This window comes from Gobio gobio (assembly GCF_949357685.1).
Source record: "Gobio gobio genome assembly, chromosome: 11".
In the NCBI taxonomy this organism is placed as follows: Eukaryota; Metazoa; Chordata; class Actinopteri; order Cypriniformes; family Gobionidae; genus Gobio; species Gobio gobio.
Window position 1 is genome coordinate 24433104 of NC_137104.1, and position 21387 is coordinate 24454490.

Genomic DNA, 21387 nt, shown 5'->3' on the forward strand with positions numbered 1-21387 from the left:
AGGGTGCCAACGACTTAAAGTGATTTACACACAATGTTCTTCTGAATTTTATATGAATCTTTTTATATGAATCTCATGCTTCAGCATCATACTCATAAGACTAGTAACACAGGACAAGGCAACATATTTTTCTTCACTAATTTCTATGAGAGTCTAGCGTCATCTTCTGGTCATTTATGTTGAACTGAGCTTCAGCAGATATTTTCTTATGACGTATTTTCCCCCCTGAAAGGTTATTTGTAAATAAAGTTTCGAGACCTCTATTACAAAGTGTAAAGTTTACGTCAATATTTAATAATATAATAATAATAATAATATGTTAATGAACAACAACAATAATAATAAAATATTGTTTAGCTGGTAAATTTGCTGTGTAAAGACTTTTATTTTGACATGTTTCTATCGCAATAAATGCTTGTAACGGCAAAACATTTCTCTTAAAGTCTGAATTTTTTTATATATATATAATTATGTATGTTACAATTTGTTTCTTCCGAAAACTAGTCAAAATACACGTCGCAAATAAATAGTTTTGATTGTTTTTGTTCAGGCATCAGGGTGTCCCGGTGAGGCATGACGCAGTAATGTCAGGTCCTTTTCCACAGCGCAGGAAATTGAAAGTAAAAATCACTACAGATCCACTGCAATTCATCGGAATTTATCTTCTGATTTAGATATAAACCGTTTTCAAAATGTTCATCTCGGCGGGGGATGTTGTTCCATCTTTTAAAGGCTTTACTTTGATAATGGTAAGTAAAGTATTTGCCTTCATTAGTATATCAGCTTCATCATCATCACACAAACACATGGTGCAGTTATCAAATAAGTAGCTACTTATAATTGTTTCTCTTGTGCATAGCCTGCGGTATCTGTTGGAAACGTGGGGCAGCTCGCCGTGGATCTCCTCATCTCAACATTAAATATGCCCAGAGTGGGATACTTCCACACGGACTGTCTGATTCCCATGGTTGGGAACAACCCGTATGCCACATCCACTGAGGATGCTGCCCAGCTCAGCACCAGCGCAGAGGGTAATGGGATACGATAGCTTTAACCTTGAATTCCAGAGAATCATCTTTTCTTACACCACCAATCATTGCATGTACAGTAGCTGATGTTTCGAATGTGTTTGTGCAGTTTACTCCCACAGTGACTTAAAGCTGGCTGTGCTACAGATAAGAACACCCATCGTCCAGGTTAGTGGTTTGCATTTATAAAAGTTTACACTTTATTGGAGGTGTACAATTTAGTGGTCGACCGATATGGAGTTTTTGATGGTTGATGCCAATATCTTACAACAGAGAATTTCAATCCTTTAGACCCCCGTTATATAACTATTCTTGTGCGAGGGATCCAATCCTAAAATGGGAAGCTAAACAAGGAAGCTATATTTTCATGTATTAAGACCCCATTAATGCTGTGAAAAATTAATATAATATAAATATGTAAAGTATTATTTTGTAAATTTAGTTTTTATCATGTTACATTTTATTAAATTTTACTTACTATAGTATTATAGAACTATATTTATTTTAATCAATTTAAAGGGATAGTTCAGATAAAAATGAAAATTGTCATAATTTACTCACCCTCAAGTTGTTCCAAACCTGTATGAGTTTCTTTTTTCTGTTGAACACAAAATATGATATTTTAAAGAATATGGGTAACCACCAGACAGCTGACGGTAGCCATTGACTTGGGTTGGTGGAAAAAAATTGTATGAAAGTCAATGGCTACCGTCAGCTGTCTGGTTACCAACATTATTTAAAATATATTTTATGTTCAACGGAAGAAAGAACTCATAAAGGTTTGGACCAACATGAGGGTGAGTAAATGATGACAATTTTCTTTTTTGGGTTAACTATCCTTTTTACATCAAATTAAAATATGAAAATTATATATTTATGTATTATTTAAATTAAATTAATTTATTATTTTAAACAATTATATATTTTAATCATTTATTTTTATTTATGTATGTGTATATATATACACATAAATAAATAAAAAAGTTTAATTTATCAATTTGTTTATAATTTTTATCAACAATGACAGTAAACTTATGCAGACGGAGAACCAGAGCTCCTGTGCGATCTAAGTGCTGTCAAAATAAAAGTTCGGTATATCAGTCCCCCACAGGGCCGCCGTGTGCCTATAGGCGAACTAGGCAGCCGCCTAGGGCAGCAGCACAGTCAGGGCGGCAAGAATAAAAACAAAAATTTTCCCCATTTAAAATATTTAATAATTCTTTTTTTTTTTTGGACATTTGTTTGAATTATTGCACTTCCATCATCAAGTTAATTAGCAAATTAACTTTCCTTCATTCTAGTAGCCTTCCACCCCATCACGCCCCACAGCACCATCGGTCTACATGAAAAACTCCCTGATGTAGCCTTCATCCAAAAATATCATCAAAACGAAAAGAAAAAAAAAATCCGTACATTAATACAAAAGATTACTTTTACTGCTAGTGATGGCTAATGATTTTAAAGCCCGACACGCGCTTCCTCTTAAAGGTAGGCTTGTGCATGTGTAGCTATGTGAGAGAAAGCGGGGGAGAAGTTACGTGTCTCACCTTATTGTGTGCGTAATATTTATATATTCCAGCTAACATTTGGACCTTTAATGACCGTTGAAAAGATGTCCCTCTGACACTTCCTGTCATGGTTGAAAAATAGTTCCAAAATGAAAGTTGACTGGATGTAGCTACGTTGAGCATATCTGAATGCATTTTTTGGAAATGTAATTTTACATTTTTTCCCGATACATTCCCTACAACGGCTATTTTTGTCAGCACATTTGAATAGAAGAAACAATATCGAGTCTATAAAACACGAAGCACAAGAAACATATCAATGAGAACACTCGTTTAAACAGCATACACCCCGGGACATCTGACTGCACATCACAGTTTTGACATTGTGGATCCTTCTTGCAATCGTAATGCAAATGGACTATGGCCTACATTAAACCTTTAAATAAAAGGGCTATTGAGCAGTTTACACTGTCATATACAATAAAAGAGCCTGCATAGCGACAGGAAATAAAAATGAACGCGAAAAACCTGCCTACCTTACCAGAGCATGTGAGCGGAGCGGAGCTCCTGCTCCGACATGAAATTTCTCTGTTCTGTTGCCTACTGAACTTGTAGCCATTAAAACAAGTATTTAGTTTCATATGTTTAAATATTATAATGTTATTTTTTCATTTAAAGGTAAGGTAAGATTTGGTTAAACTTTTTTTTCCAAATTTGTTTAAACTTTCATTATATATCAATACATAATTAAAATGTAAGTACTCTGAAAAATAAAGTATAAAAATTGAGTGTCTGTAGACCTCTCACGACTGTTTTAAAGACAGCTCATTATTTCCATTCACTCCACCTTCTCCCTTCTGGGCTCTTTCCAAAGCCACGCCCCCAAAACACATGAACGCGCTACGCCGACCGCTCAGCTGGAAGACGCATTATTTACCTGAGGCGAGCGGAGAAGAAGTGCATGTAGTGACATCATGTCAGAATCACATGTAATAAAAAATCTAACTTTATCATTATGAATATAAACAAATAAGATGTCTTTTAGTTCTCACTGTGAAGCTAGAATAACGATACTGGTAAAGTTTAAAATACACACACAACACAGTGTCTACGACACACACAGATACAAGATAAAAACATCAGTTAACATAGGTAGAGAATATAAAAACAAACCAAGGGCCGAAATAAACAGTGCAGGTAAAGTTCCCGGTGAACATGGTAGAAGAGTTTAGACAGAGGGTAGTAGCTAAAGCTAACTTAGTTCTAAAAAAAGTTCCTGGATGCGGTGTACTATCTTTTACACATGCATTTTGTTATCTAAAGTTACATTTTGCGAAATTCAACACGACAGCGATCAACTTGAGCTAAGCATATTGAGTATTTATCATCTCTACTAATGGCTCGCTAAGTGTATAACATTGTAACTTTATGCTAAGTAATGTTATGTTAGCTATATTAGGCAGCTACGTGTGCTAGTGAGACATGCTTCATGAAAACATAAACCAAAAAAATGTATAATCAGAATGAAAGATTACCTGTCCAGCAGAAATACAGCCTCTTGAACTCCTCAAATCAAACGGGTGCGCCAGGGTTGCCAGGTTTTCACAACAAAATCCGCCCAATTGCTACTCAAAACTAGCTCAAAACAAGCGCAATCGTGTATCTCCGGTAAAAAATGTTTGCATTTGGGGGGGGTAAAATATGTGTCTTTTTGGTAGGGCTGCCTGCTAAAATTCGCAAATTCCAGGGCAAAATATCACATAATTGGGGTCGCTTCAACCGGCGGACATGAAAAACAGCCCGCGGCAACAGTGTTGAAGTAGCCCGACTTGGCAACACTGGGGTGCGCGCATGTGGGCCGATCCTGTAGCAAAAGCGGTGGTAGCCATGGTAGCGAGAGAGTGACAGTCGCCCAAGCCAATCACTTGTTTCGTCCCGGACAAAAATAATGAGCAGTGTTTATTGCAGATTAAAAAGTCTAGAGTCACTCGATTTTTATACTCTCTTTTTCAGAGTACTTACATTTTAATTATGTATTGACATATAAAGAAAGTTTAAACAAATTTGGACAAAAGTGTTTTAGATCATTCTTACCTACCCTACATTTAATCTACATTGATTATGAAAAGTGAACAGGACACATCATGCCAATATGTCAGACGACGTTGGTCAGAAATGATTTTGACCACTTCATTAAGTTTTTTTGTTGTGGAAAGCCTTTCTTTAAAGTACATTTCGTTTTGTATAAATTGTATCTTAATTTCAATCAATGTTTTAACAACCAATTGCCTGGATTTAAAGGGTTAGTTCACCCAAAAATGAAAATTCTGTCATTAATTACTCACCCTCATGTCGTTGGACACCTGTAAGACCTCCGTTCATATTCGGAACACAAATGGAGATATTTTAGTTGAAAGCTGATGGCTGAGAAAGACTTCAGATAGGCCTCCATTGGCATTCAGTACATTGACACTTCCAATATACATGAAAGGCACCACAGTGGCTCTACAATAATTTTACGATGCGTCGACAATAGTTTTTGTGCGCAAAAAAAAAATCAAAATAACACCTTTATCCAACTTGTTCTCGACTTCCGTGTGTGCCTCCACGACGCATGCGCGAGAATATGACGTAGCGCCAGCGTTCGGGAATCCATGAAATACACACTTAAGCCCCATTTTGAGAACTACGCCGAGACCTAAAGTACGATCAATGTAGAATCCAACAGCTGAGATACGCGCGTCTTCCTCTGCTCGTAAACAAATCGCTTCTGGGTCATATGTCCGAACGCCGGATCTGCGTCATATTCTCGCGCATGCGTCGTGGAGGTACACACGGAAGTCGAGAACAAGTTGGATAAAGGTGTTATTTTGATTTTTTTTTGCGCACAAAAACTATTGTCGTCGCATTGTAAAAGTATTGTAGAGCCACTGTGGTGAGATGGACTTTGTAACAACGTTTTAAGTGCCTTTCATGGATATTGGGAGTGTAAATGTACAGAATGCCAATGGAGGCCTGTCTGAAGCCTTTCTCAGCCATCAGCTTTCAACAAAAATATCTTAATTTGTGTTCCGAATATGAACGGAGGTCTTACAGGTGTCCAACGACATGAGGGTGAGTAATTAATGACAGAATTTTCATTTTTGGGTGAACTAACCCTTTAATAAATAATAAGCAAATATAGCAGACAATGACACGGAGGCTGGCGCCGTGTGAACAACGGCTTAAATGAACAACTACTAGAAAAAAAACTTTAGTTGGGGGCAGCCCTAGCTACTTATTTCAGATAGGTCTATATTCGAACTAGCATGTCACAAAGGGCATTCTGGGTTGAGTGCGCAGCGCTGAGTGGAATGAGCTTTAGAAATGAACGGAATCTTCAGAAAGGCGCTCTCCACTCTGGAGGAAATGGCCTAATACCCCTCTATGCATTCTTTGTACGTACACCACAACGGTCACAATATGACCTCATGTTTGTTTTAAAACATAATAAATAATCAACATATAAATAATACTTTTTAATGGGCCACTTAAAGTGTTTATTACAAATAATTGACTAAATGCTAAAAATTAATAAATGTAAATCAACAAAAATTTGCATTGCATTTGCAGTCCTGTGAAACCACTTCCCGCGCCCCTTAAGCTAGTCTACTTATTTTATTATTTAAAACAGAATTTGCATTTGCACTAGTGGTGCTGATTTGTTTTTAACGTTGCAGAATTGAAACAAATCTGAAAACATGCTTTTATTTTAGTGTAATTTTATCAATTAACAAAATCTCCAGTTCACATGCATCTCAAAGATCGTCTTTGATTGTGAGTGTGAGGGGGCGGTGCAACAGTGTTTTGCCTAGAGCAGCAGTTGAGCTTGTGCCGGCCCTGGTCGCCCACGAATAATTAATTATTTTCAGTTGCACATGACTCTTTTCTGTTTACTGTTTATCTTAGACAAAGTTCAGATCATTCCGAAAGCTGATTGTTTCCTGGATCAAGAGTAGTGGATTCCTCAGAAGTGTGCTGCTGTCCAGCAGTCACGCTTATCAGAGAGACGACCAACAGCTTCATGGGTAATGAAATAGATAGATCAAATGTAAATAAAGGCAGAGTATTTGTGGTACACAGAATTGCATAAATGTCATTGTATTAGCAAATTGTATTAGATGACATTTATCAAACCTCATGGCATGCACTGCATTTCAAGGTAGCACACACGACCATAAATGATAAAAACAATATACTATACAAAATTTGGTGCCTCAAACTGTAGTAGGTGATTCTTTACACCTGTGTGAACAACTTCCTTAACTTCAGACATCCACAACATCCAGTCACCAAAACATCAGATGATTCAAATATTTTCGTATCGGTAGTATTGAAATGCTTGTGTTGCTGATGTCCACGTCTTCTTGTTGAGCAGCACTCCTCTACGGTACCTGCTGAGCCCGTCTCTGCAGAAGGAGGAGGGCCAAAGGGTGGAGGAGCTGGGCTGGAGGGAGATGGAGAGAATCAGCGTGTTCCCTGGGATCTCCGACTCCGAGCAGCGGCTCTACATTCCTGGAGGAGGAGTGACCAAAGCCCTTTACACAGACTGGTAAAAACTGTCATAAATCGAAAAAATGATCAAATCTACAATTGTGAACTAGGCCAATGGAGTTTTTTTTTGTCTTGTCAGCTGCACAGAGGACGTCCCTATGGCAGTAGTGCTGATCTTCTGCTCAGAAGGGGACAACATCCCTGATGCTTTTGCTCTCATCAACCATCTCAATGACTGGCTTCATCTGCTGGAAAAACCTGTAAGTGTGTAAGAAAATGTAGTAAATCTGAATAATGGTGATGAAATAAACAGGGTATCTGCAGGGTTTTTAAAATAACATTCAATGCTAAAGACCTTTTTGAAGACCTACATTTAATACCATATGAGCGGAAGTAGGGTAATGTCGATGGAAAACCATACAATTACTGTAGAAACCGCAAATTAAACAACTTTACAGTTTAAATAGGTTTTGAAAAAACAAATATAGCTGCAAGCAGCAATTAAGGGGTCAAGCACAATCATGGCTGGGAGCATCAGACCAACTGCAGCAATGAGCAATTAAAGACAATAAACAGAAAGTTCACCCAAAAATGAAAATTAGCCCATGATTTAGTCATCCTAGGTGTATATGACATTCTTCTTTTCAGATGCGCGTACGACAGTTAGCGGAATTTAGAGATTACAGTTTGTAAAGTTTTAAATATGGATATTTTTTCTTACACAAACGCATCGCTTCGCTTCAGAAGGCCTTTATTAACCCCCCAGAGCCGTGTGGAGCATTTTTATAAAAGATGGATGCACTTTTATGGACTTCAAAACAGAAACAGCCATTCACTGCCATTATAAAGCTTGGAAGAGCCAGGACATTTTTAATATACTCCGATTGTATTCGTCTGAAAGAAGAATGTCATACACACCTAGGATGGCTTGAGGGTGAGTAAATCATGGGCTAATTTAAATTTTAAGGTGAACTATCCCTTTAAGATCATTTTTGGCAAAATGGCCAGAAAATCATAAATACAGTCACTAGTAAATTGATTTAATGGTTTAACACTTTCGACCAATAGGTGGCGCTGTGAACAAATTGATGTGGTGTGGTCAGAGTGAGGTGACAATGACGCATACGAAGTTTGGTGTCAATATGACAAAGAATTGCAGAGATACAGCCTCAGAGTTGTTTTGGCATTATACCATCAAATTTGTTGATGCGGTATACGAAAACGGTTTCATCTATCAACACAAAATCCATAACTTTTTGCCGGCATGGTCTGAAGATGATCTGACACAAATTTGGTGAAAATCAGACTAATGATCTAGGAGGAGTTTGAAAAAGTATGTTTTTAAAGAAAATCAAAAAGGCGCACAGGAAGTTTGGTCAACTACAGCAAAATTGATATCTATGTTCTCGGCATGACCCAAGGAATCTGTAGGCTTTATGCCGGACGTCACATGTACCAACAGGAAAACAGGTCTGATGTCATAGGGTGCAATCGAATCGTCTTGAGACAAATTTGGACAGTTGGTGGTGCTTGAGGGATTGATACGGATACCTAATTATCCTGATTTCGCTCTCCAGGGGTCCGTTCTTCCTACCTCGCTTAATACATCTGAGATGATTTGACAGATCCCAGATCTTTTAATCGTGATCACTGATGTCTGGCTAATTTGGTTCTTCAAACGAATTTGCGGATTGGATTAAAATATCTGGATTAAGTTATCTAAGATAACTGCGCATTCTTGTGTTTCCTGAAGAGGGCAGATGCATCGATACTCGAAACCATGATCAGCAAAGCAGCGATTGGCTGGCGTCAAGACAGCAACGTAATGACATCATGCCTAATTAAAAAAGCCACCTGGCAAAAAACTTGACAAATGACACAAAAAACCCCCACGAATTTCTGGACCTTTATTAGGAAACAGCCAAAATGACCAAACCAACATAAGTAATAATAGATGAATGATAAATGTTTTTTTTAAAACATGATTCCCAATTATTTACATTCACGATTTGTACACGCTCTACATTTTTAGTTCAAAGTTGTAATTAGCAATTAATTTAATTTTTAAGGTAATTTGAAGCAGATTTGTAACGTGACAGCATTGCAATTTCTTAAGGGTCAAGATCAAATTATCTGCGTCTCTTGCGCTGCATCAAGCCATCCCATAATATCTGTCACCACTCAAATTAATGCGGCTCAGAGTAACTGTACAACATGTGTGTAAGACGCCAATAAAATTATAAAGTAATTATTCCATCACAAATAAATCTCTCAATAAAGTGGCTGTGTCTATAGTATTATACCCATTTTACACAACATTATATTATTTTCAAATACATTTTGATATTATTATTTAAATTTGATCAAACTTAGTTTAAGACTTTAAGAACCCGTGGGGTACTGGAAAAATATGTAGAAGCACCATTGGATAGAATTTCAAAACTTATAGTTGAGAGTGGGACATTACCGGCTTAGAAGGATGTGGTTACAGAATTTCAGAAGTGAAAGTTTTTTCCCGTGTATATATAGTGTTGCTGTTTTGTTAATGGCTATGTTTTCTCTTAGACGCAGGGCTCAGTGCAGTGGCGGGTTCCTCCCTCATGGAGGCTGCTGTTCGGCAGCGGGATCCCACCTCTTCTCTTCTGAAGCGTGGTTGAAACATCACGCTTGCGCCTGGACATGCTTTTTGCAACTCTGCTGAACTGCAGGTGTGACCGCTTGAAACATGAATCTGAGGATGATTGTTGAGCTGTCAAACTGCACAAAGCGTCAAATACACATTTTGCTTGTAAATAAGTGAAATAGTACAGAAATAATAACCTGTATCGTTATTTTTGCCAAATTGTGTCCCGTGTCGTTTTTTTTAATAATGCTAGTCATGCTGATACTTTGTGTTCATCTCTCTCCTCCCACCAGTTGATGACAGAATAGGTCTGGCTCTCTTCCACTTGAGTTTCCCAGCAGTTTAGCAGTTCTTGTAATGTGACGCAGCTCTAAACCTGCTGTGACCAGTTTTGTGTGACTCTTTCTTCTGGGAAGAAAGTGAAAACACTTAAAGCCCCTTCTACATAGTTTGACCATGTTTTCATTGTTGGTGGTGCACCAAGAATCACCATGTTAAAAGAGTCATGTCATGTCCCATCATCGCCATTTTAAACCTTCACAGCAAACAGTGATGGAAATTAAATGTTATGGGCTTAATATAACAATGGTCAATATCCAGGTCATATACTACAGTTTGGGGGCAGGAACATTTTTACTTTTACTTTTATTTAGCAAGAATGCTTAATTTGAAATTGTGACAGTAAAGACATTTAAAATGTTACAAAAGGATTTCTATTTAAAATAAATGCTGTTCTTTTTAAACTTTATATTCATCAACTAATCCTGCAAAAAAAGTATTGGTTTACACAAAATAATGAAGCAGCAACTGTTTTCAACACTGATAATAATGTTTCTTGAAATATGTTTCATATTAGAATGCTTTCTTATTCAGACACTGAAGATTGAATAATGGCTCCTGAAAATAAAATATATTCAAATAAAAATAGTATATTTCACAAATAATTACTTTAATTTTTAAACAAATTAATGCAGCCTTGGTGAGCATAGGAGACTTCTATCAAAAACATTAAAAAGTGTATTTCACCCCTAAACAATAAATGTTTTTCATGATGATGATATGAAGTCTATTTTACTAAAGATTTCTCTCATTGTGAAATTTTCATAATCAAGCATTTATGGTCCCCAATTTCCTTTAATGTGAGTGTCATTTTCATGAATCTTCACAAAATGTTTTACTGAATGAGTTTTTTTAAACTGTAATAACAGTATCACCCCCTCCCCATTACAGTATTAAGAATTTAAAGGGATCGCTCACCCAATAGTCATAATTTACTCACCCTCATGTTCTAAACTCTACGAGTTTCTTTCTTCTGTTGAACACAAAAGATATTAAGTTGACTTTAGCCATTGACTTTTATACTATTTTTCTTACTATGGAAGTCAATGGCTGCAGTCAACTGTTTGATTACCAACGTTCTTCTATCTTTTTTGTGTTCAGAAGAAAGAAGCTCATACAGGTTTAGAACGACATGAGGGTTGAGTAAATGACAAAATTTAAATTTTTAGGTGAACTATCCCTTTAAGGCGGAAATATGCTTAATTTGTCATGAAAATGTCAGCATGTGAAAGCTTAATGGTCTTAAAAAGGCTACATTTTTATTTTAGGGTGAATTACATTTCTTCATGAAATCTACCCTCACACCAAACACAAAATGATCTACCAGTAAGGGAAAACATGGAATATTACGGTAAAATACGGCCAGCATAAACAGAAATATTTAAATGAGCCATAATTTTAGCTGGGTGGTTGACAGCTGTGAAAAAGTGAATGAAGCAACGCATCGTTACAGAAACTAAATGATAGTTTTATTCATGGATCCTACTCTTGGATAAAGAACAGTAAGACTCTTCAACATCAGACACTGCTGGTTTGTTCTGTTTGTTTTAACCAAATGCAATGTCTGTTAATTTTGTACAATCAAATTGTTTTTTTTTTACATCTCATAAGGTACACTATGTACACGATGCGAGCACTCTTCAGCATAAGACGTCATCTAACAATCTCACAAACTGGATTCGAGCATACAGCCCTGTAGATATGATAGGAAATTTCAAGTAATTTCATATAAAAAATAGAGCATTTCATTTTGCCTCTGAAAAAAATTTGTCTAAAAATACAATGTGTGAACAGCGTTAGAAATGTATAGACCTATTTCAGATCCTGCTGCTTTTTCCAACAAAAAAAGCAAAAAAAAGAAAATAGGTCCAACGAAATTAAAATCCAAACCATGGCGATGCGCTGTCCTCTTGATATTATTATTATTATAATTGAGTTTCATCCACTGATATAGTGCTGGTGTGTGCTGTTGTTCGGAGTGGAGAAACCTTCTTGAAGAGTTCATGCTGTAAACGGCTTTTAAAAACATTGGGGAGGATTATGGGATGGAGATCTCTTGCTGAGGTTGCCATGGAGTTAGGAGTCACTGGTTGTTCTCGCTCTGTCAATACAAATCACAGAATGCAAAGTCAAATATGTACTATTTCAAATCACAATGTTAAAAAGGGTTTCTTCACCCAAAAATGAAAATGAAAACATTTACTCAACCTTATTTTGTTCTAACCCTGCATGACTTTCTTCTATGGAACACAAAGGAGAACATAAGCTGAGTTCTTCTTGTTCCCTAATGGGAAATTCCAAAAATGTGAGAACTGAAGAAATAACTGAAACAATTTTTATGATAAACTATGACACAAACATAATTGACTTCTTTGGAATACCTAATGATTTAAATCTTTACAATGCAATTTGAAATGATTCACTTTAAATTCACAGTAAAATATGCATGCTTTGTCTTGAAAATAGAAATAGTGCAAGCAGGTTTTATAACCCAGAATTAGGCTGCGATTACACTGGCACAAATCAGATCAGAATTTGTTTCACACGTACAGTGGGGCAAAAAAAGTATTTAGGCAGCCACCAATTGTGCATGTCCGCCCACTTCACAGATGAGAGAGGCCTGTAATTTTCAGAGGTACACTTCAACTATAAGAGACAGAATGAGAAAAAAAAAATCCAGAAAATCACATTGTCTGATTTTTAAAGAATTTATTTGCAAATTATGGTGGAAAATAAGCATTTGGTCAATAACAAAAGTTCATCTAAATACTTTGTTATATACCCTTTGTTGGCAATGACAGAGGTCAAACGTTTTCTGTAAGTCTTCACAAGGTTTTTACACACTGTTGCTGGTAGTTTGGCCCATTCCTCCATGCAGATCTCCTCTAGAGCAGTGATGTTTTGGGGCTGTCGCTGGGCAACATGGATTTTCAACTCCCTCCAAAGATTTTCTATGGGGTTGAGATCTGGAGACTGGCTAGGCCACTCCAGGACCTTGAAATGCTTCTTACAAAGCCACTCCTTCGTTGCCCGGGCAGTGTGTTTGGGATCATTGTCATACTGAAAGACCCAGCCACGTTTCATCTTCAATGCCCTTGCTGATGCAAGGAGGTTTTTACTCAATCTCCCGATACATGGCCCCATTCATTCTTTCCTTTACACGGATCAGTCGTCCTGGTCCCTTTGCAGAAAAACAGCCCCAAAGCATGATGTTTCCACCCCCATGCTTCACAGTAGGTATGGTGTTCTTCGAATGCAACTCAGCATTCTTTCTTCTCCAAACACGACAAATTGAGTTTTTACCAAAAAGTTCTATTTTGGTTTCATCTGACCATATGACATTCTCCCAATCCTCTTCTGGATCATCCAAACGGTCTCTGGCAAACTTCAGACGGGCCCGGACATGTACTGGCTTAAGCAGGGGGACATGTCTGGCACTGCAGGATTTGACTTCCTGGTGGCGTAGTGTGTTTCTGATGGTAGCCTTTGTTACTTTGGGCCCAGCTCTCTGCAGGTCATTCACTAGGTCCCCCCGTGTGGTTCTGGGATTTTTGCTCACCGTTCTTGTGATCATTTTGACCCCACGGGGTAAGATCTTGTGTGGAGCCCCAGATCGAGGGAGATTATCAGTGGTCTTGTATGTCTTCCATTTTCTAATAATTGCTCCCACAGTTGATTTCTTCACACCAAGCTGCTACCTATTGCAGACTCAGTCTTCCCAGCCTGGTGCAGGTCTACAATTTTGTTTCTGGTGTCCTTTGACAGCTCTTTGGTCTTGGCCATAGTGGAGTTTGGAGTCTGACTGTTTGAGGTTGTGGACAGGTGTCTTTTATACTGACCTCTGTTATACTGGACAGAGGAGCCTCTTAAAGAAGAAGTTACAGGTCTGTTTTTTGTAGGTGACCAAATACTTATTTCCCACCATAATTTGCAAATAAATTCTTTAAAAATCAGACAATGTGATTTTTTTCTCATTCTGTCTCTTATAGTTTAAGTGTACCTATGATGAAAATTACAGGCCTCTCTCATCTTTTTAAGTGGGAGAACTTGCACAATTGGTGGCAGACTAAATACTTTTTTTTGCCTCGCTGTATAAACACAAAAATCCACAAGAGATCTGATATTTTCACATCCATTCTGAGCATCCGATATCTGGACATCTGACCTACGTCTGAACATTCCCTTTGGAATTCCAAGCCAACACAAGGCAAAGGCGACATGTTTTGCCCACAAAGATAGCTTTTTAATGTCATAATATGAAGCAGATTATGTGCCTCTATGCACTTGCACTAAAACTTTTTTATTGAGATGGTAACTTTATAGGTCAGTTTGCACACACAAACATTCAGGAGCACAGAAACTGACCTGTGAATTTTATAATGAAACCGCTTCGCTACTGAAAGCTACAGTTTTTCAGCAACGCTGTGATAAATTTAGCTGTTTTTGTAATTAAACTCACAGCTTCACCATTAAACAGGCCCTGTTTACACCTGATATTAAGATGCATTTTGGTTGGTCGCATCACAAGTAGACGAGGGAGACTTTCTCGTTTATACCTGGTGTTTTAATCCATCTCTTTTGTCCACTTTCAACCACTTCTGTCCTGATTTCTTCGAGGGGAGAGTCTATGGGCAGGGAAATGTATGTTTTTTTCAGATCCTTCAATCTAATGGATGAGCTCATGTAATATACATATGAACATAAATAGAGACAACGGGAAAACATACGGAGAGCAGCAGCTTTCGTTTCTGCTCTGACAGCCGCAAGACCACGCTGTGAGTGCGTGTTAGAAATCAGAAATTGTGAGAGAACATTGTGCTCAGTATGTTCTTCGTCTAAAATCCAAACTTGGTACTTCAGCTGACAGTTTAAATCCCGTCTGGCTAGCGCTTCCCATAATGTTTTTGCGTTATGTCAGTAGGCGGAGATTAGGCGGTCTTTTGTGGCTGTTCGAACACATTCGACCACATGAGCGCGTCTAATCTATGAAAGCAATCCGGTTAATGAGTTTTCGACTACCTTTAGAAGTGGGCGAAAGTGGACATGCTCAACACTTTTTAGAAGCTGTTTACACCTATATTTAGACTCGTCCGCTTGTGATCTAATCGACCAAAATGCATCTTAATACCAGGTGTAAATAGGGCCACCACACTCACACAATCTCTCTCTTATTCGCTTAACTCATTCGAATTCATTCAAACTAATGTAATCTTACTCCGTTACTTTATTTCTCTTCAGAATTCTAGATCTAACAAACCGTAGATAAAATAAACGTACAATACTGTTATTTTCTGGTCTTTATCCATTCAGGCAGATTTGTGCTGCAAACATCCATGACAGCGAGGCGCACCGCACTGTCTTTTTTGGTTGACGTTTTTTCATTTAGAAAAGAGAAGTGCGTTGTGTTTTTTTTATGTTGCTAGGAAACCCCCGAATCAGCTGTCCTTTCAGTCTAATCAAGGTAACGGTCGCCACAACGGAAGACCCGCCTCTCCATTCATTTGATTGGACAATAGAAAAAAAAACGCGATGACGTCGGGCGCTTTTCTGCATCAAAAAGCAGAAAAACATCAAAAAGTTGATTTTTTTTCTTCATCTTCATGCGCTCCGAGCGCTCCTTCTAAAACACGAGGCTCTCTGCCAGCCGAAATCAATTTTTTTTTAAAGTGCCTCTCGCTGCAAAAACGTGTTCTGTGTGATCGGGCCCTTAGAGGTTACTATGCAGCTTTTATCATATGTAAATGAAATGCGACATCAGACCGACATTAATATTTGTATGCATTCTGTGACTAACTTTCAAACGTGTTCCATGATAAAAATTCTTGTGAAAATACATTTCTGCTGCATCTGTGCTTGCATGAGTAAATGACCATTTTCATTTTTTGGGTGAACCCTTTTAAGTGGCACATTCAATATCTGCCACTGATTAACAGTCTATTAGGAAATAATAGGTAGTCAATATCCCACCATGCAGCAGGGACATTAACGACCAATAAGGACCAAGCTTTTATTACCGAGACAAAATTACATTCAAAATTGGTATATTGTTCCCTACTCCTTATTCACCCCTTTGCCTTCAGTGATTAAAATGTTTCTACATGTTATGATGGGTCAGTTTAGACCAGTGGTTCAACCTTTTTGACTCCAAGATTCCCTTTTGTCAGAGAATCTGTCAGCTGAGCTGAGCTGATATGTACCTTAGGCACTTCTGTTTTAATAAAAATAAGTCAAAATTAATAGTTTTATATTAATAATATAAAAATAGTCAAAATAAGTTAGTTTATTGTATTATTATATCGTATTATTATTTTTAGTGTTTTAATTAAGATTAAATTAACATAAAACTACATTTAGATAATTTGTAATACATTTTCAAGGAAAATTGTCCCCTGGTTGAGAACCACTGGTTTAGACTATTTTGTCCATCTTTATCCATCTGACTAATATAAATATTTATACACTGATATTTATTTATGACAATGACAAATATTTAGTGGGTTCTTTTCACAGTGGTTGCAATTCCAATGATGTGAAAAACAAACAAAGAATTGCAAACCTCAGTGTGATAAAGGGGGGCATGAAGGCAAGTGAGGGAAATCTTGTTATACATGCATCCTTTTTGGTCAGACTCAGAATGGCAGAATAAAACTAAAAATATACAGTACATAAAAATAAATAAATACTTTAGTGACACACTTAACCAAGCAAAAAACACTCTTAGCTCAATCTGCAGAAACAGACCAGTGTTGCACGCAAACCACACGCCCACTAATGTTTCAAAATTGGAGAATTATTGCACTGAGGCTGTGCCAAGAACTAAAGAACTCCGCCACGTTTCAATATAGAAGAACCATCAGGTTTAGGCTTAACACAAATGTATGGCCCTCAAAAGACTTAGGTTTTTGTTTAAATTAGCTTTTGCAAACACAATTGAATCTCATTCAATTAGAGAAAGCAAACGTCTAAATCTGAGAAAAAAGCCAAAACATCACACCATGCTGAAGCTCAGTCTTAAAATGCCAACAGCCACGGCCATAAAAACAGCAGCAAGCTCCAAACCAGCATGTCACAGCACACAAGGCTCGTGTCTGGCTCTCACGTACAGCCTGAGGATTTTGAGGAGCCCGGTCAAGCTTGTTTTTACAAAAATCCTGCAGATGCGCCATTTGCTGCCTCATTGGGGAGGTTTCCCAACAGGGCAGCACTCGCTGTGTCACGTACAGCAAATACACCCAAGACTGAAACCATAATATAAGACACAAGCCTCAACACAACGCTGACCTGACCCAAAACCCAGTTCATATGTAACATAAGACCTCCTAACGCTTACAAAATTGCTGAAGGCTTAATCAATTTTTTTAATAAGAATTACGTTAACTAAAGAAAATTAAAGGCTTATTTTTAAAACAAGTTTCTTGTATTTTTACATTTCCCCCCAAATTATCATTAGTGTAATGTAAAACAAAATCTCACTTTAATATGCAAGTAATATATTTTAAATGCATTAAAAAAAATTGTTAAGTACAGATCATAGTAGTATTTGTTATACTGAAATATATTTTATTAGACATACGAAAACATTGTATTACAGTGTATTACAGTAATGAGCATTTAGGGGAAAATCTGCTCGTCATGATTTTTTATTTTTTTTTAAATAGGCCATCAGACTACATTCTGATTACATCAGCATCCCACTAGCCTATCAAATTCTGAAATCTTGCCCTCTTCTGTCAGATATCTGTCATACTCACCAATTAAGATAATTTATGATAATGGATATTGTAAACTTGTACAAAATAAATAATCCAAAAATAATCTGCTATCATATTGGCCAATTATTTTATAATTATGATATATTATATTAAGATATTATTAATATAATAGTATTATCAGTGATCAGTAAGTTCTGGCACATTACAAAGGCACACAAAAAATCATCACTCAAAGCTGCTGTACACTGATCCACACTGGTGTAACTGCGCTGCTTCTGCAGGTGCTGTGAAATCACAATACAACAGAAATATTTTGCAGAAAGCATGGTACACACACATATCCTAGTGACATGAGTCTGCAAATGGCTTGGTCTCTGTAACTTTAAGTCAAGTAAGGCACCAGCATCTAAGACACTAAATACCAAATGACATTATGAGAAATGAGTGGGTTGGGATCTGTGGGATTATATGACATTACATACACATGATCAGACATGTTGAAAGTCAGTGAAGAGTAGAGTACAATAAAGAAAAACAAAAAAAAGCATTCCTTCCAGACAGACAGTTTCACCTTTTTCTTTTCTTATCAGGGTCGTTGATCCTGGGTTTTGTCTGTTTCTGAGTCTTCTGCGTGGGGTTGGACATTTTCTCATCTCTTGGTCTTTTGTGACCACTGGAGAGAGAAAACAGTGAATATAACATGACAATGTGATATTTTAACAGCGTTCTAACAAGGTACTACACAAGTCTCATTTCTAGTTAAAAGTATTTTTTAAATTCTTACTAAAAACAAAAAACAAACTCACAGCCTATCAGAACATAATAGATGTTTAAAATAGAACTATGTAGAGTGGGATTTTAGTAATGGCATTTCTAAAGGGCTACCCTGAAAATAAAAAGCAAGTGACGGAGTGTCTTTTTGCATGTAGCTAGTGGCTGGATGTTGGTTAGGACTTCAAGGTGTAGATGGTTAGGACATGGTGTTAGCCTTGACAGGTTTCCATCTATTTATTTAGGACACAAATTGGGTGGATCTCACCGAAACGTAGTCCACTTCACATCTGACCCCAGAAAAATATTTTGCACTAAGAAAATTAAAGGTGAAGTATGTAGTTTCTGTGACACCTAGCAGAATTACAAAAATACAGCTAATTTTGCAAACGCAGCTTCCGCAATTCCCCAAATCAAACATCACAAATTAGATCTTTATGGGTGTTGTGAAGGCATCTCTCAACAGGTAGACTACATTCAATAAAATGTCCAACATATTTTATACTTTTAGCTGTGTTGCTATGCGTCACAACTAAGCAATTGCTTTTGCTTGCACTCCTGTACCCGAAGCTGAATATTTTTTTCCCATGTAATGTGTCAGTCAGTCCCCTCTGGCTCAGTCTGCTACAGTAGCGACACCCTAAACTCATGCTATAGGCTGAACTGGGAAGAGATTGGATCGGAGCAGACCGCTCTCAATGTTTTGATGGTGCCAGAGGGGCTCAATGTCTACACTTTTGGGGGAGAAAAAAACCCCATGAATGGCATACTAATAGTAGTCAATGAACAATAAACTGGGTTAAGACAATATATTTAACATTCTTCACTTCACCTTTATGGTAATTTTAGGACAAATTGAGAAGTTTTGCATTATTTTCTTGTCAATTAAACACATTTTACAAATGCCTCCAGATATTGTACTTGACCTTTTTATTCTGAGTTTTATACTTCTTTCACATTTCTTTCATTATTTCGCACATTATAAATAATAAAATGATTGTAATACACTGATTTAAATTAGCATATTTTTAAGTAATACCGCAATGTATAAATGGTTTTAATAAAAAAAAAATTTCAAATTATAGTAAATCAAGTTTGGTGGGAAATGTGCCTAATTGTCTTGAAAAAAACAAAACAATGCAAAAAAAAGCTTTTACTTTTCAAAAAGTAAATGGTTTTAGAATATGCCTCGTCATCTTAAAGCTAAATACATTTTTCTTAGTCCTTTTTTGGGCTGAAATATGACCTTGACATGTTCAAGATTCACCCAATTATAGAAGCTAATTAGTAATCCAACCATTCTAAAACATTAAAATTGTACAATAATCCTGGGATTCATTTGGCAACCAAATCCAGCATCTGACATCATACTTGATAAATGCGGATTCCTTATTGGCCACATGCAGTTTTGGAAACACTGTTAAATCAAATATACGTTTTGTTACATACATTGTTCGAGCATCTCTGTCTGGTTCTTTATTGGGGGTCTCTAGGCCTGTTTTCTTTCCTGTCTTTGAGTCCATCCCATCCTCCAGACGAGACAGCTTGCTGCCATTAAAGCGTTCTGTGCATTTCGGAGGCTGCGGCGGCGGGGGAGACTCGGATAGGGGCTCTTGGTCCTCTCTGGAGAGCTCTCGCCACTGTTTCTGTACACAGACATAAAAAAACAAGCACCATGAACACAAACACAGTAAGTCTAGACCAGGGTCCTGTTACCGGTGATTCAGTTTAAAGTACTCTGGTGATGACATGCCTGCACAGAGGAGTCTCCCATAATGTACTTGGCACCTTCCAGCACAGCCATGTATGAGAAACGCAGCTGGTCGGGGGTCTGAATCAAACCCATCCGATACTTCCTCATGTCTAAAAGAATCTTTTTGATGTCCACCTCCAATGGGTCTTTTCTCTTGTCCATCTGAACACATCAGTGATAGAGGAAAAGCAGTGGTTAATTAACTGTAAGTCTGAGTGGGAGACAAAAATAACAATATATGATCAAATGGCGAGGTCAGACTGCACAATTTTCAAACTCATCGGATCACAATTCTTTTCACACTGCATGACTATCTAGGGTAGCATTCAGTTGCCGCTGTGTTCACACTGGAAGATGGATTGGCGACAGGGGGTTTTACATAGCATGACTGTACAAAAGGAAGAATCGCAGACAACTCTGTCCTGTCCACAAACTACATTTCACTAGATTTACAGGTTACGCGTGGGTCAGACCGGAGTTCTCGCGAGAGACTGGAATTGTTATTAAAAATGATAGACTGCAGAAAGCTTGCGATCCAAATTGTCTGTGCGTTGATTTGCAGCAAAAAGGAGAAAAAGATTATGAAGGAGGAAATGGTTGGGGAGACGCGGGATCAAGGATTGTGTTCTGCAAAGAGAGTTGGAGGTAAATAAATCATTTTGCAATGCGCTGCTGTTGCGGCCGGTCAAGCAAATCTTTATGCTTTCTGTTTGATATAATTGTAAATATATTAGTGCTTGGCAATTTAACGCGTTAACACGGGCGATTCATTTTTTCATTTAAACGCATTTAAAATATTTAACGCAATTAACGCAGCATGTTTATATACATTTTTGCCTAGCGTTACATTATATGATCACGCTCTTATTCATGTAAATGCTTTTAAACCATCTAAGCGCGACAATACATAAGAGAACACGCTGTATGTCAATGTCCTGTCTGTGTGTGTGTGTGTGTGTGTGTCTGCCCCTGCATCTCAATCAGATCCCAAGTTGCGCCAGTCTCATGCACACATCGAGTTCTCTTTCGCTCTTGAACAAACAATAACAACACAGAGAATATTGCCAAAATGCCAGTTTTGTCGAGTATTCTCATTATAGGAGTCTTAAAATAGTTAAAT

At 37.4% G+C, this 21387-nt stretch overlaps 2 protein-coding genes across 8 annotated transcripts in view; one reads left to right on the forward strand and one right to left on the reverse strand.

The window, feature by feature from the left end:
- Positions 1–548: 548 nt before the first annotated feature.
- psmg2 (proteasome (prosome, macropain) assembly chaperone 2) lies at positions 549–10608 on the forward strand. The gene is made up of 7 exons (XM_079829477.1): positions 549–749; positions 860–1031; positions 1138–1196; positions 6485–6603; positions 6954–7127; positions 7209–7329; positions 9635–10608. The coding sequence occupies exons 1-7, from the start codon at positions 693–695 to the stop codon at positions 9713–9715; spliced, it is 783 nt and encodes a 260-aa protein (XP_079685603.1). The 5' UTR covers positions 549–692; the 3' UTR covers positions 9716–10608.
- A 19-nt stretch (positions 10609–10627) lies between these two features.
- Positions 10628–21387, reverse strand: part of ptpn2b (protein tyrosine phosphatase non-receptor type 2b) — a 33539-nt gene continuing 22779 nt past the window's right edge. Inside the window, exons 7-12 of one of the 7 annotated variants that reach the window (XR_013817514.1) lie at positions 20268–20429; positions 19964–20160; positions 18315–18416; positions 17135–17269; positions 12240–12271; positions 11481–12132 (exon numbers count right to left, since the gene is read on the reverse strand). Coding sequence is in view for 4 of the 7 variants with exons in the window: in XM_079829473.1 (XP_079685599.1) it covers positions 12115–12132; positions 12240–12315; positions 18315–18416; positions 19964–20160; positions 20268–20429 (555 nt within the window). In the remaining 3 variants the exon portion in view is untranslated. Of the gene's footprint in view, positions 12133–12239; positions 12316–17114; positions 17270–18314; positions 18417–19963; positions 20161–20267; positions 20430–21387 lie in introns of those variants that run through there. The other 6 variants (XR_013817515.1, XR_013817513.1, XM_079829473.1 and 3 more) reach the window with 6 other exon arrangements.

What these genes read in the sequence shown, in the direction of transcription:
- psmg2 (XM_079829477.1), top strand. Translation starts at nt 693, where the DNA reads ATGTTCATCTCGGCGGGGGATGTTGTTCCATCTTTTAAAGGCTTTACT. An exon ending in AAGGCTTTACTTTGATAATG is followed by an intron (nt 750 to 859) that starts GTAAGTAAAGTA and finishes TCTTGTGCATAG; the next exon opens with CCTGCGGTATCTGTTGGAAA. An exon ending in TTCATCTGCTGGAAAAACCT is followed by an intron (nt 7,330 to 9,634) that starts GTAAGTGTGTAA and finishes GTTTTCTCTTAG; the next exon opens with ACGCAGGGCTCAGTGCAGTG.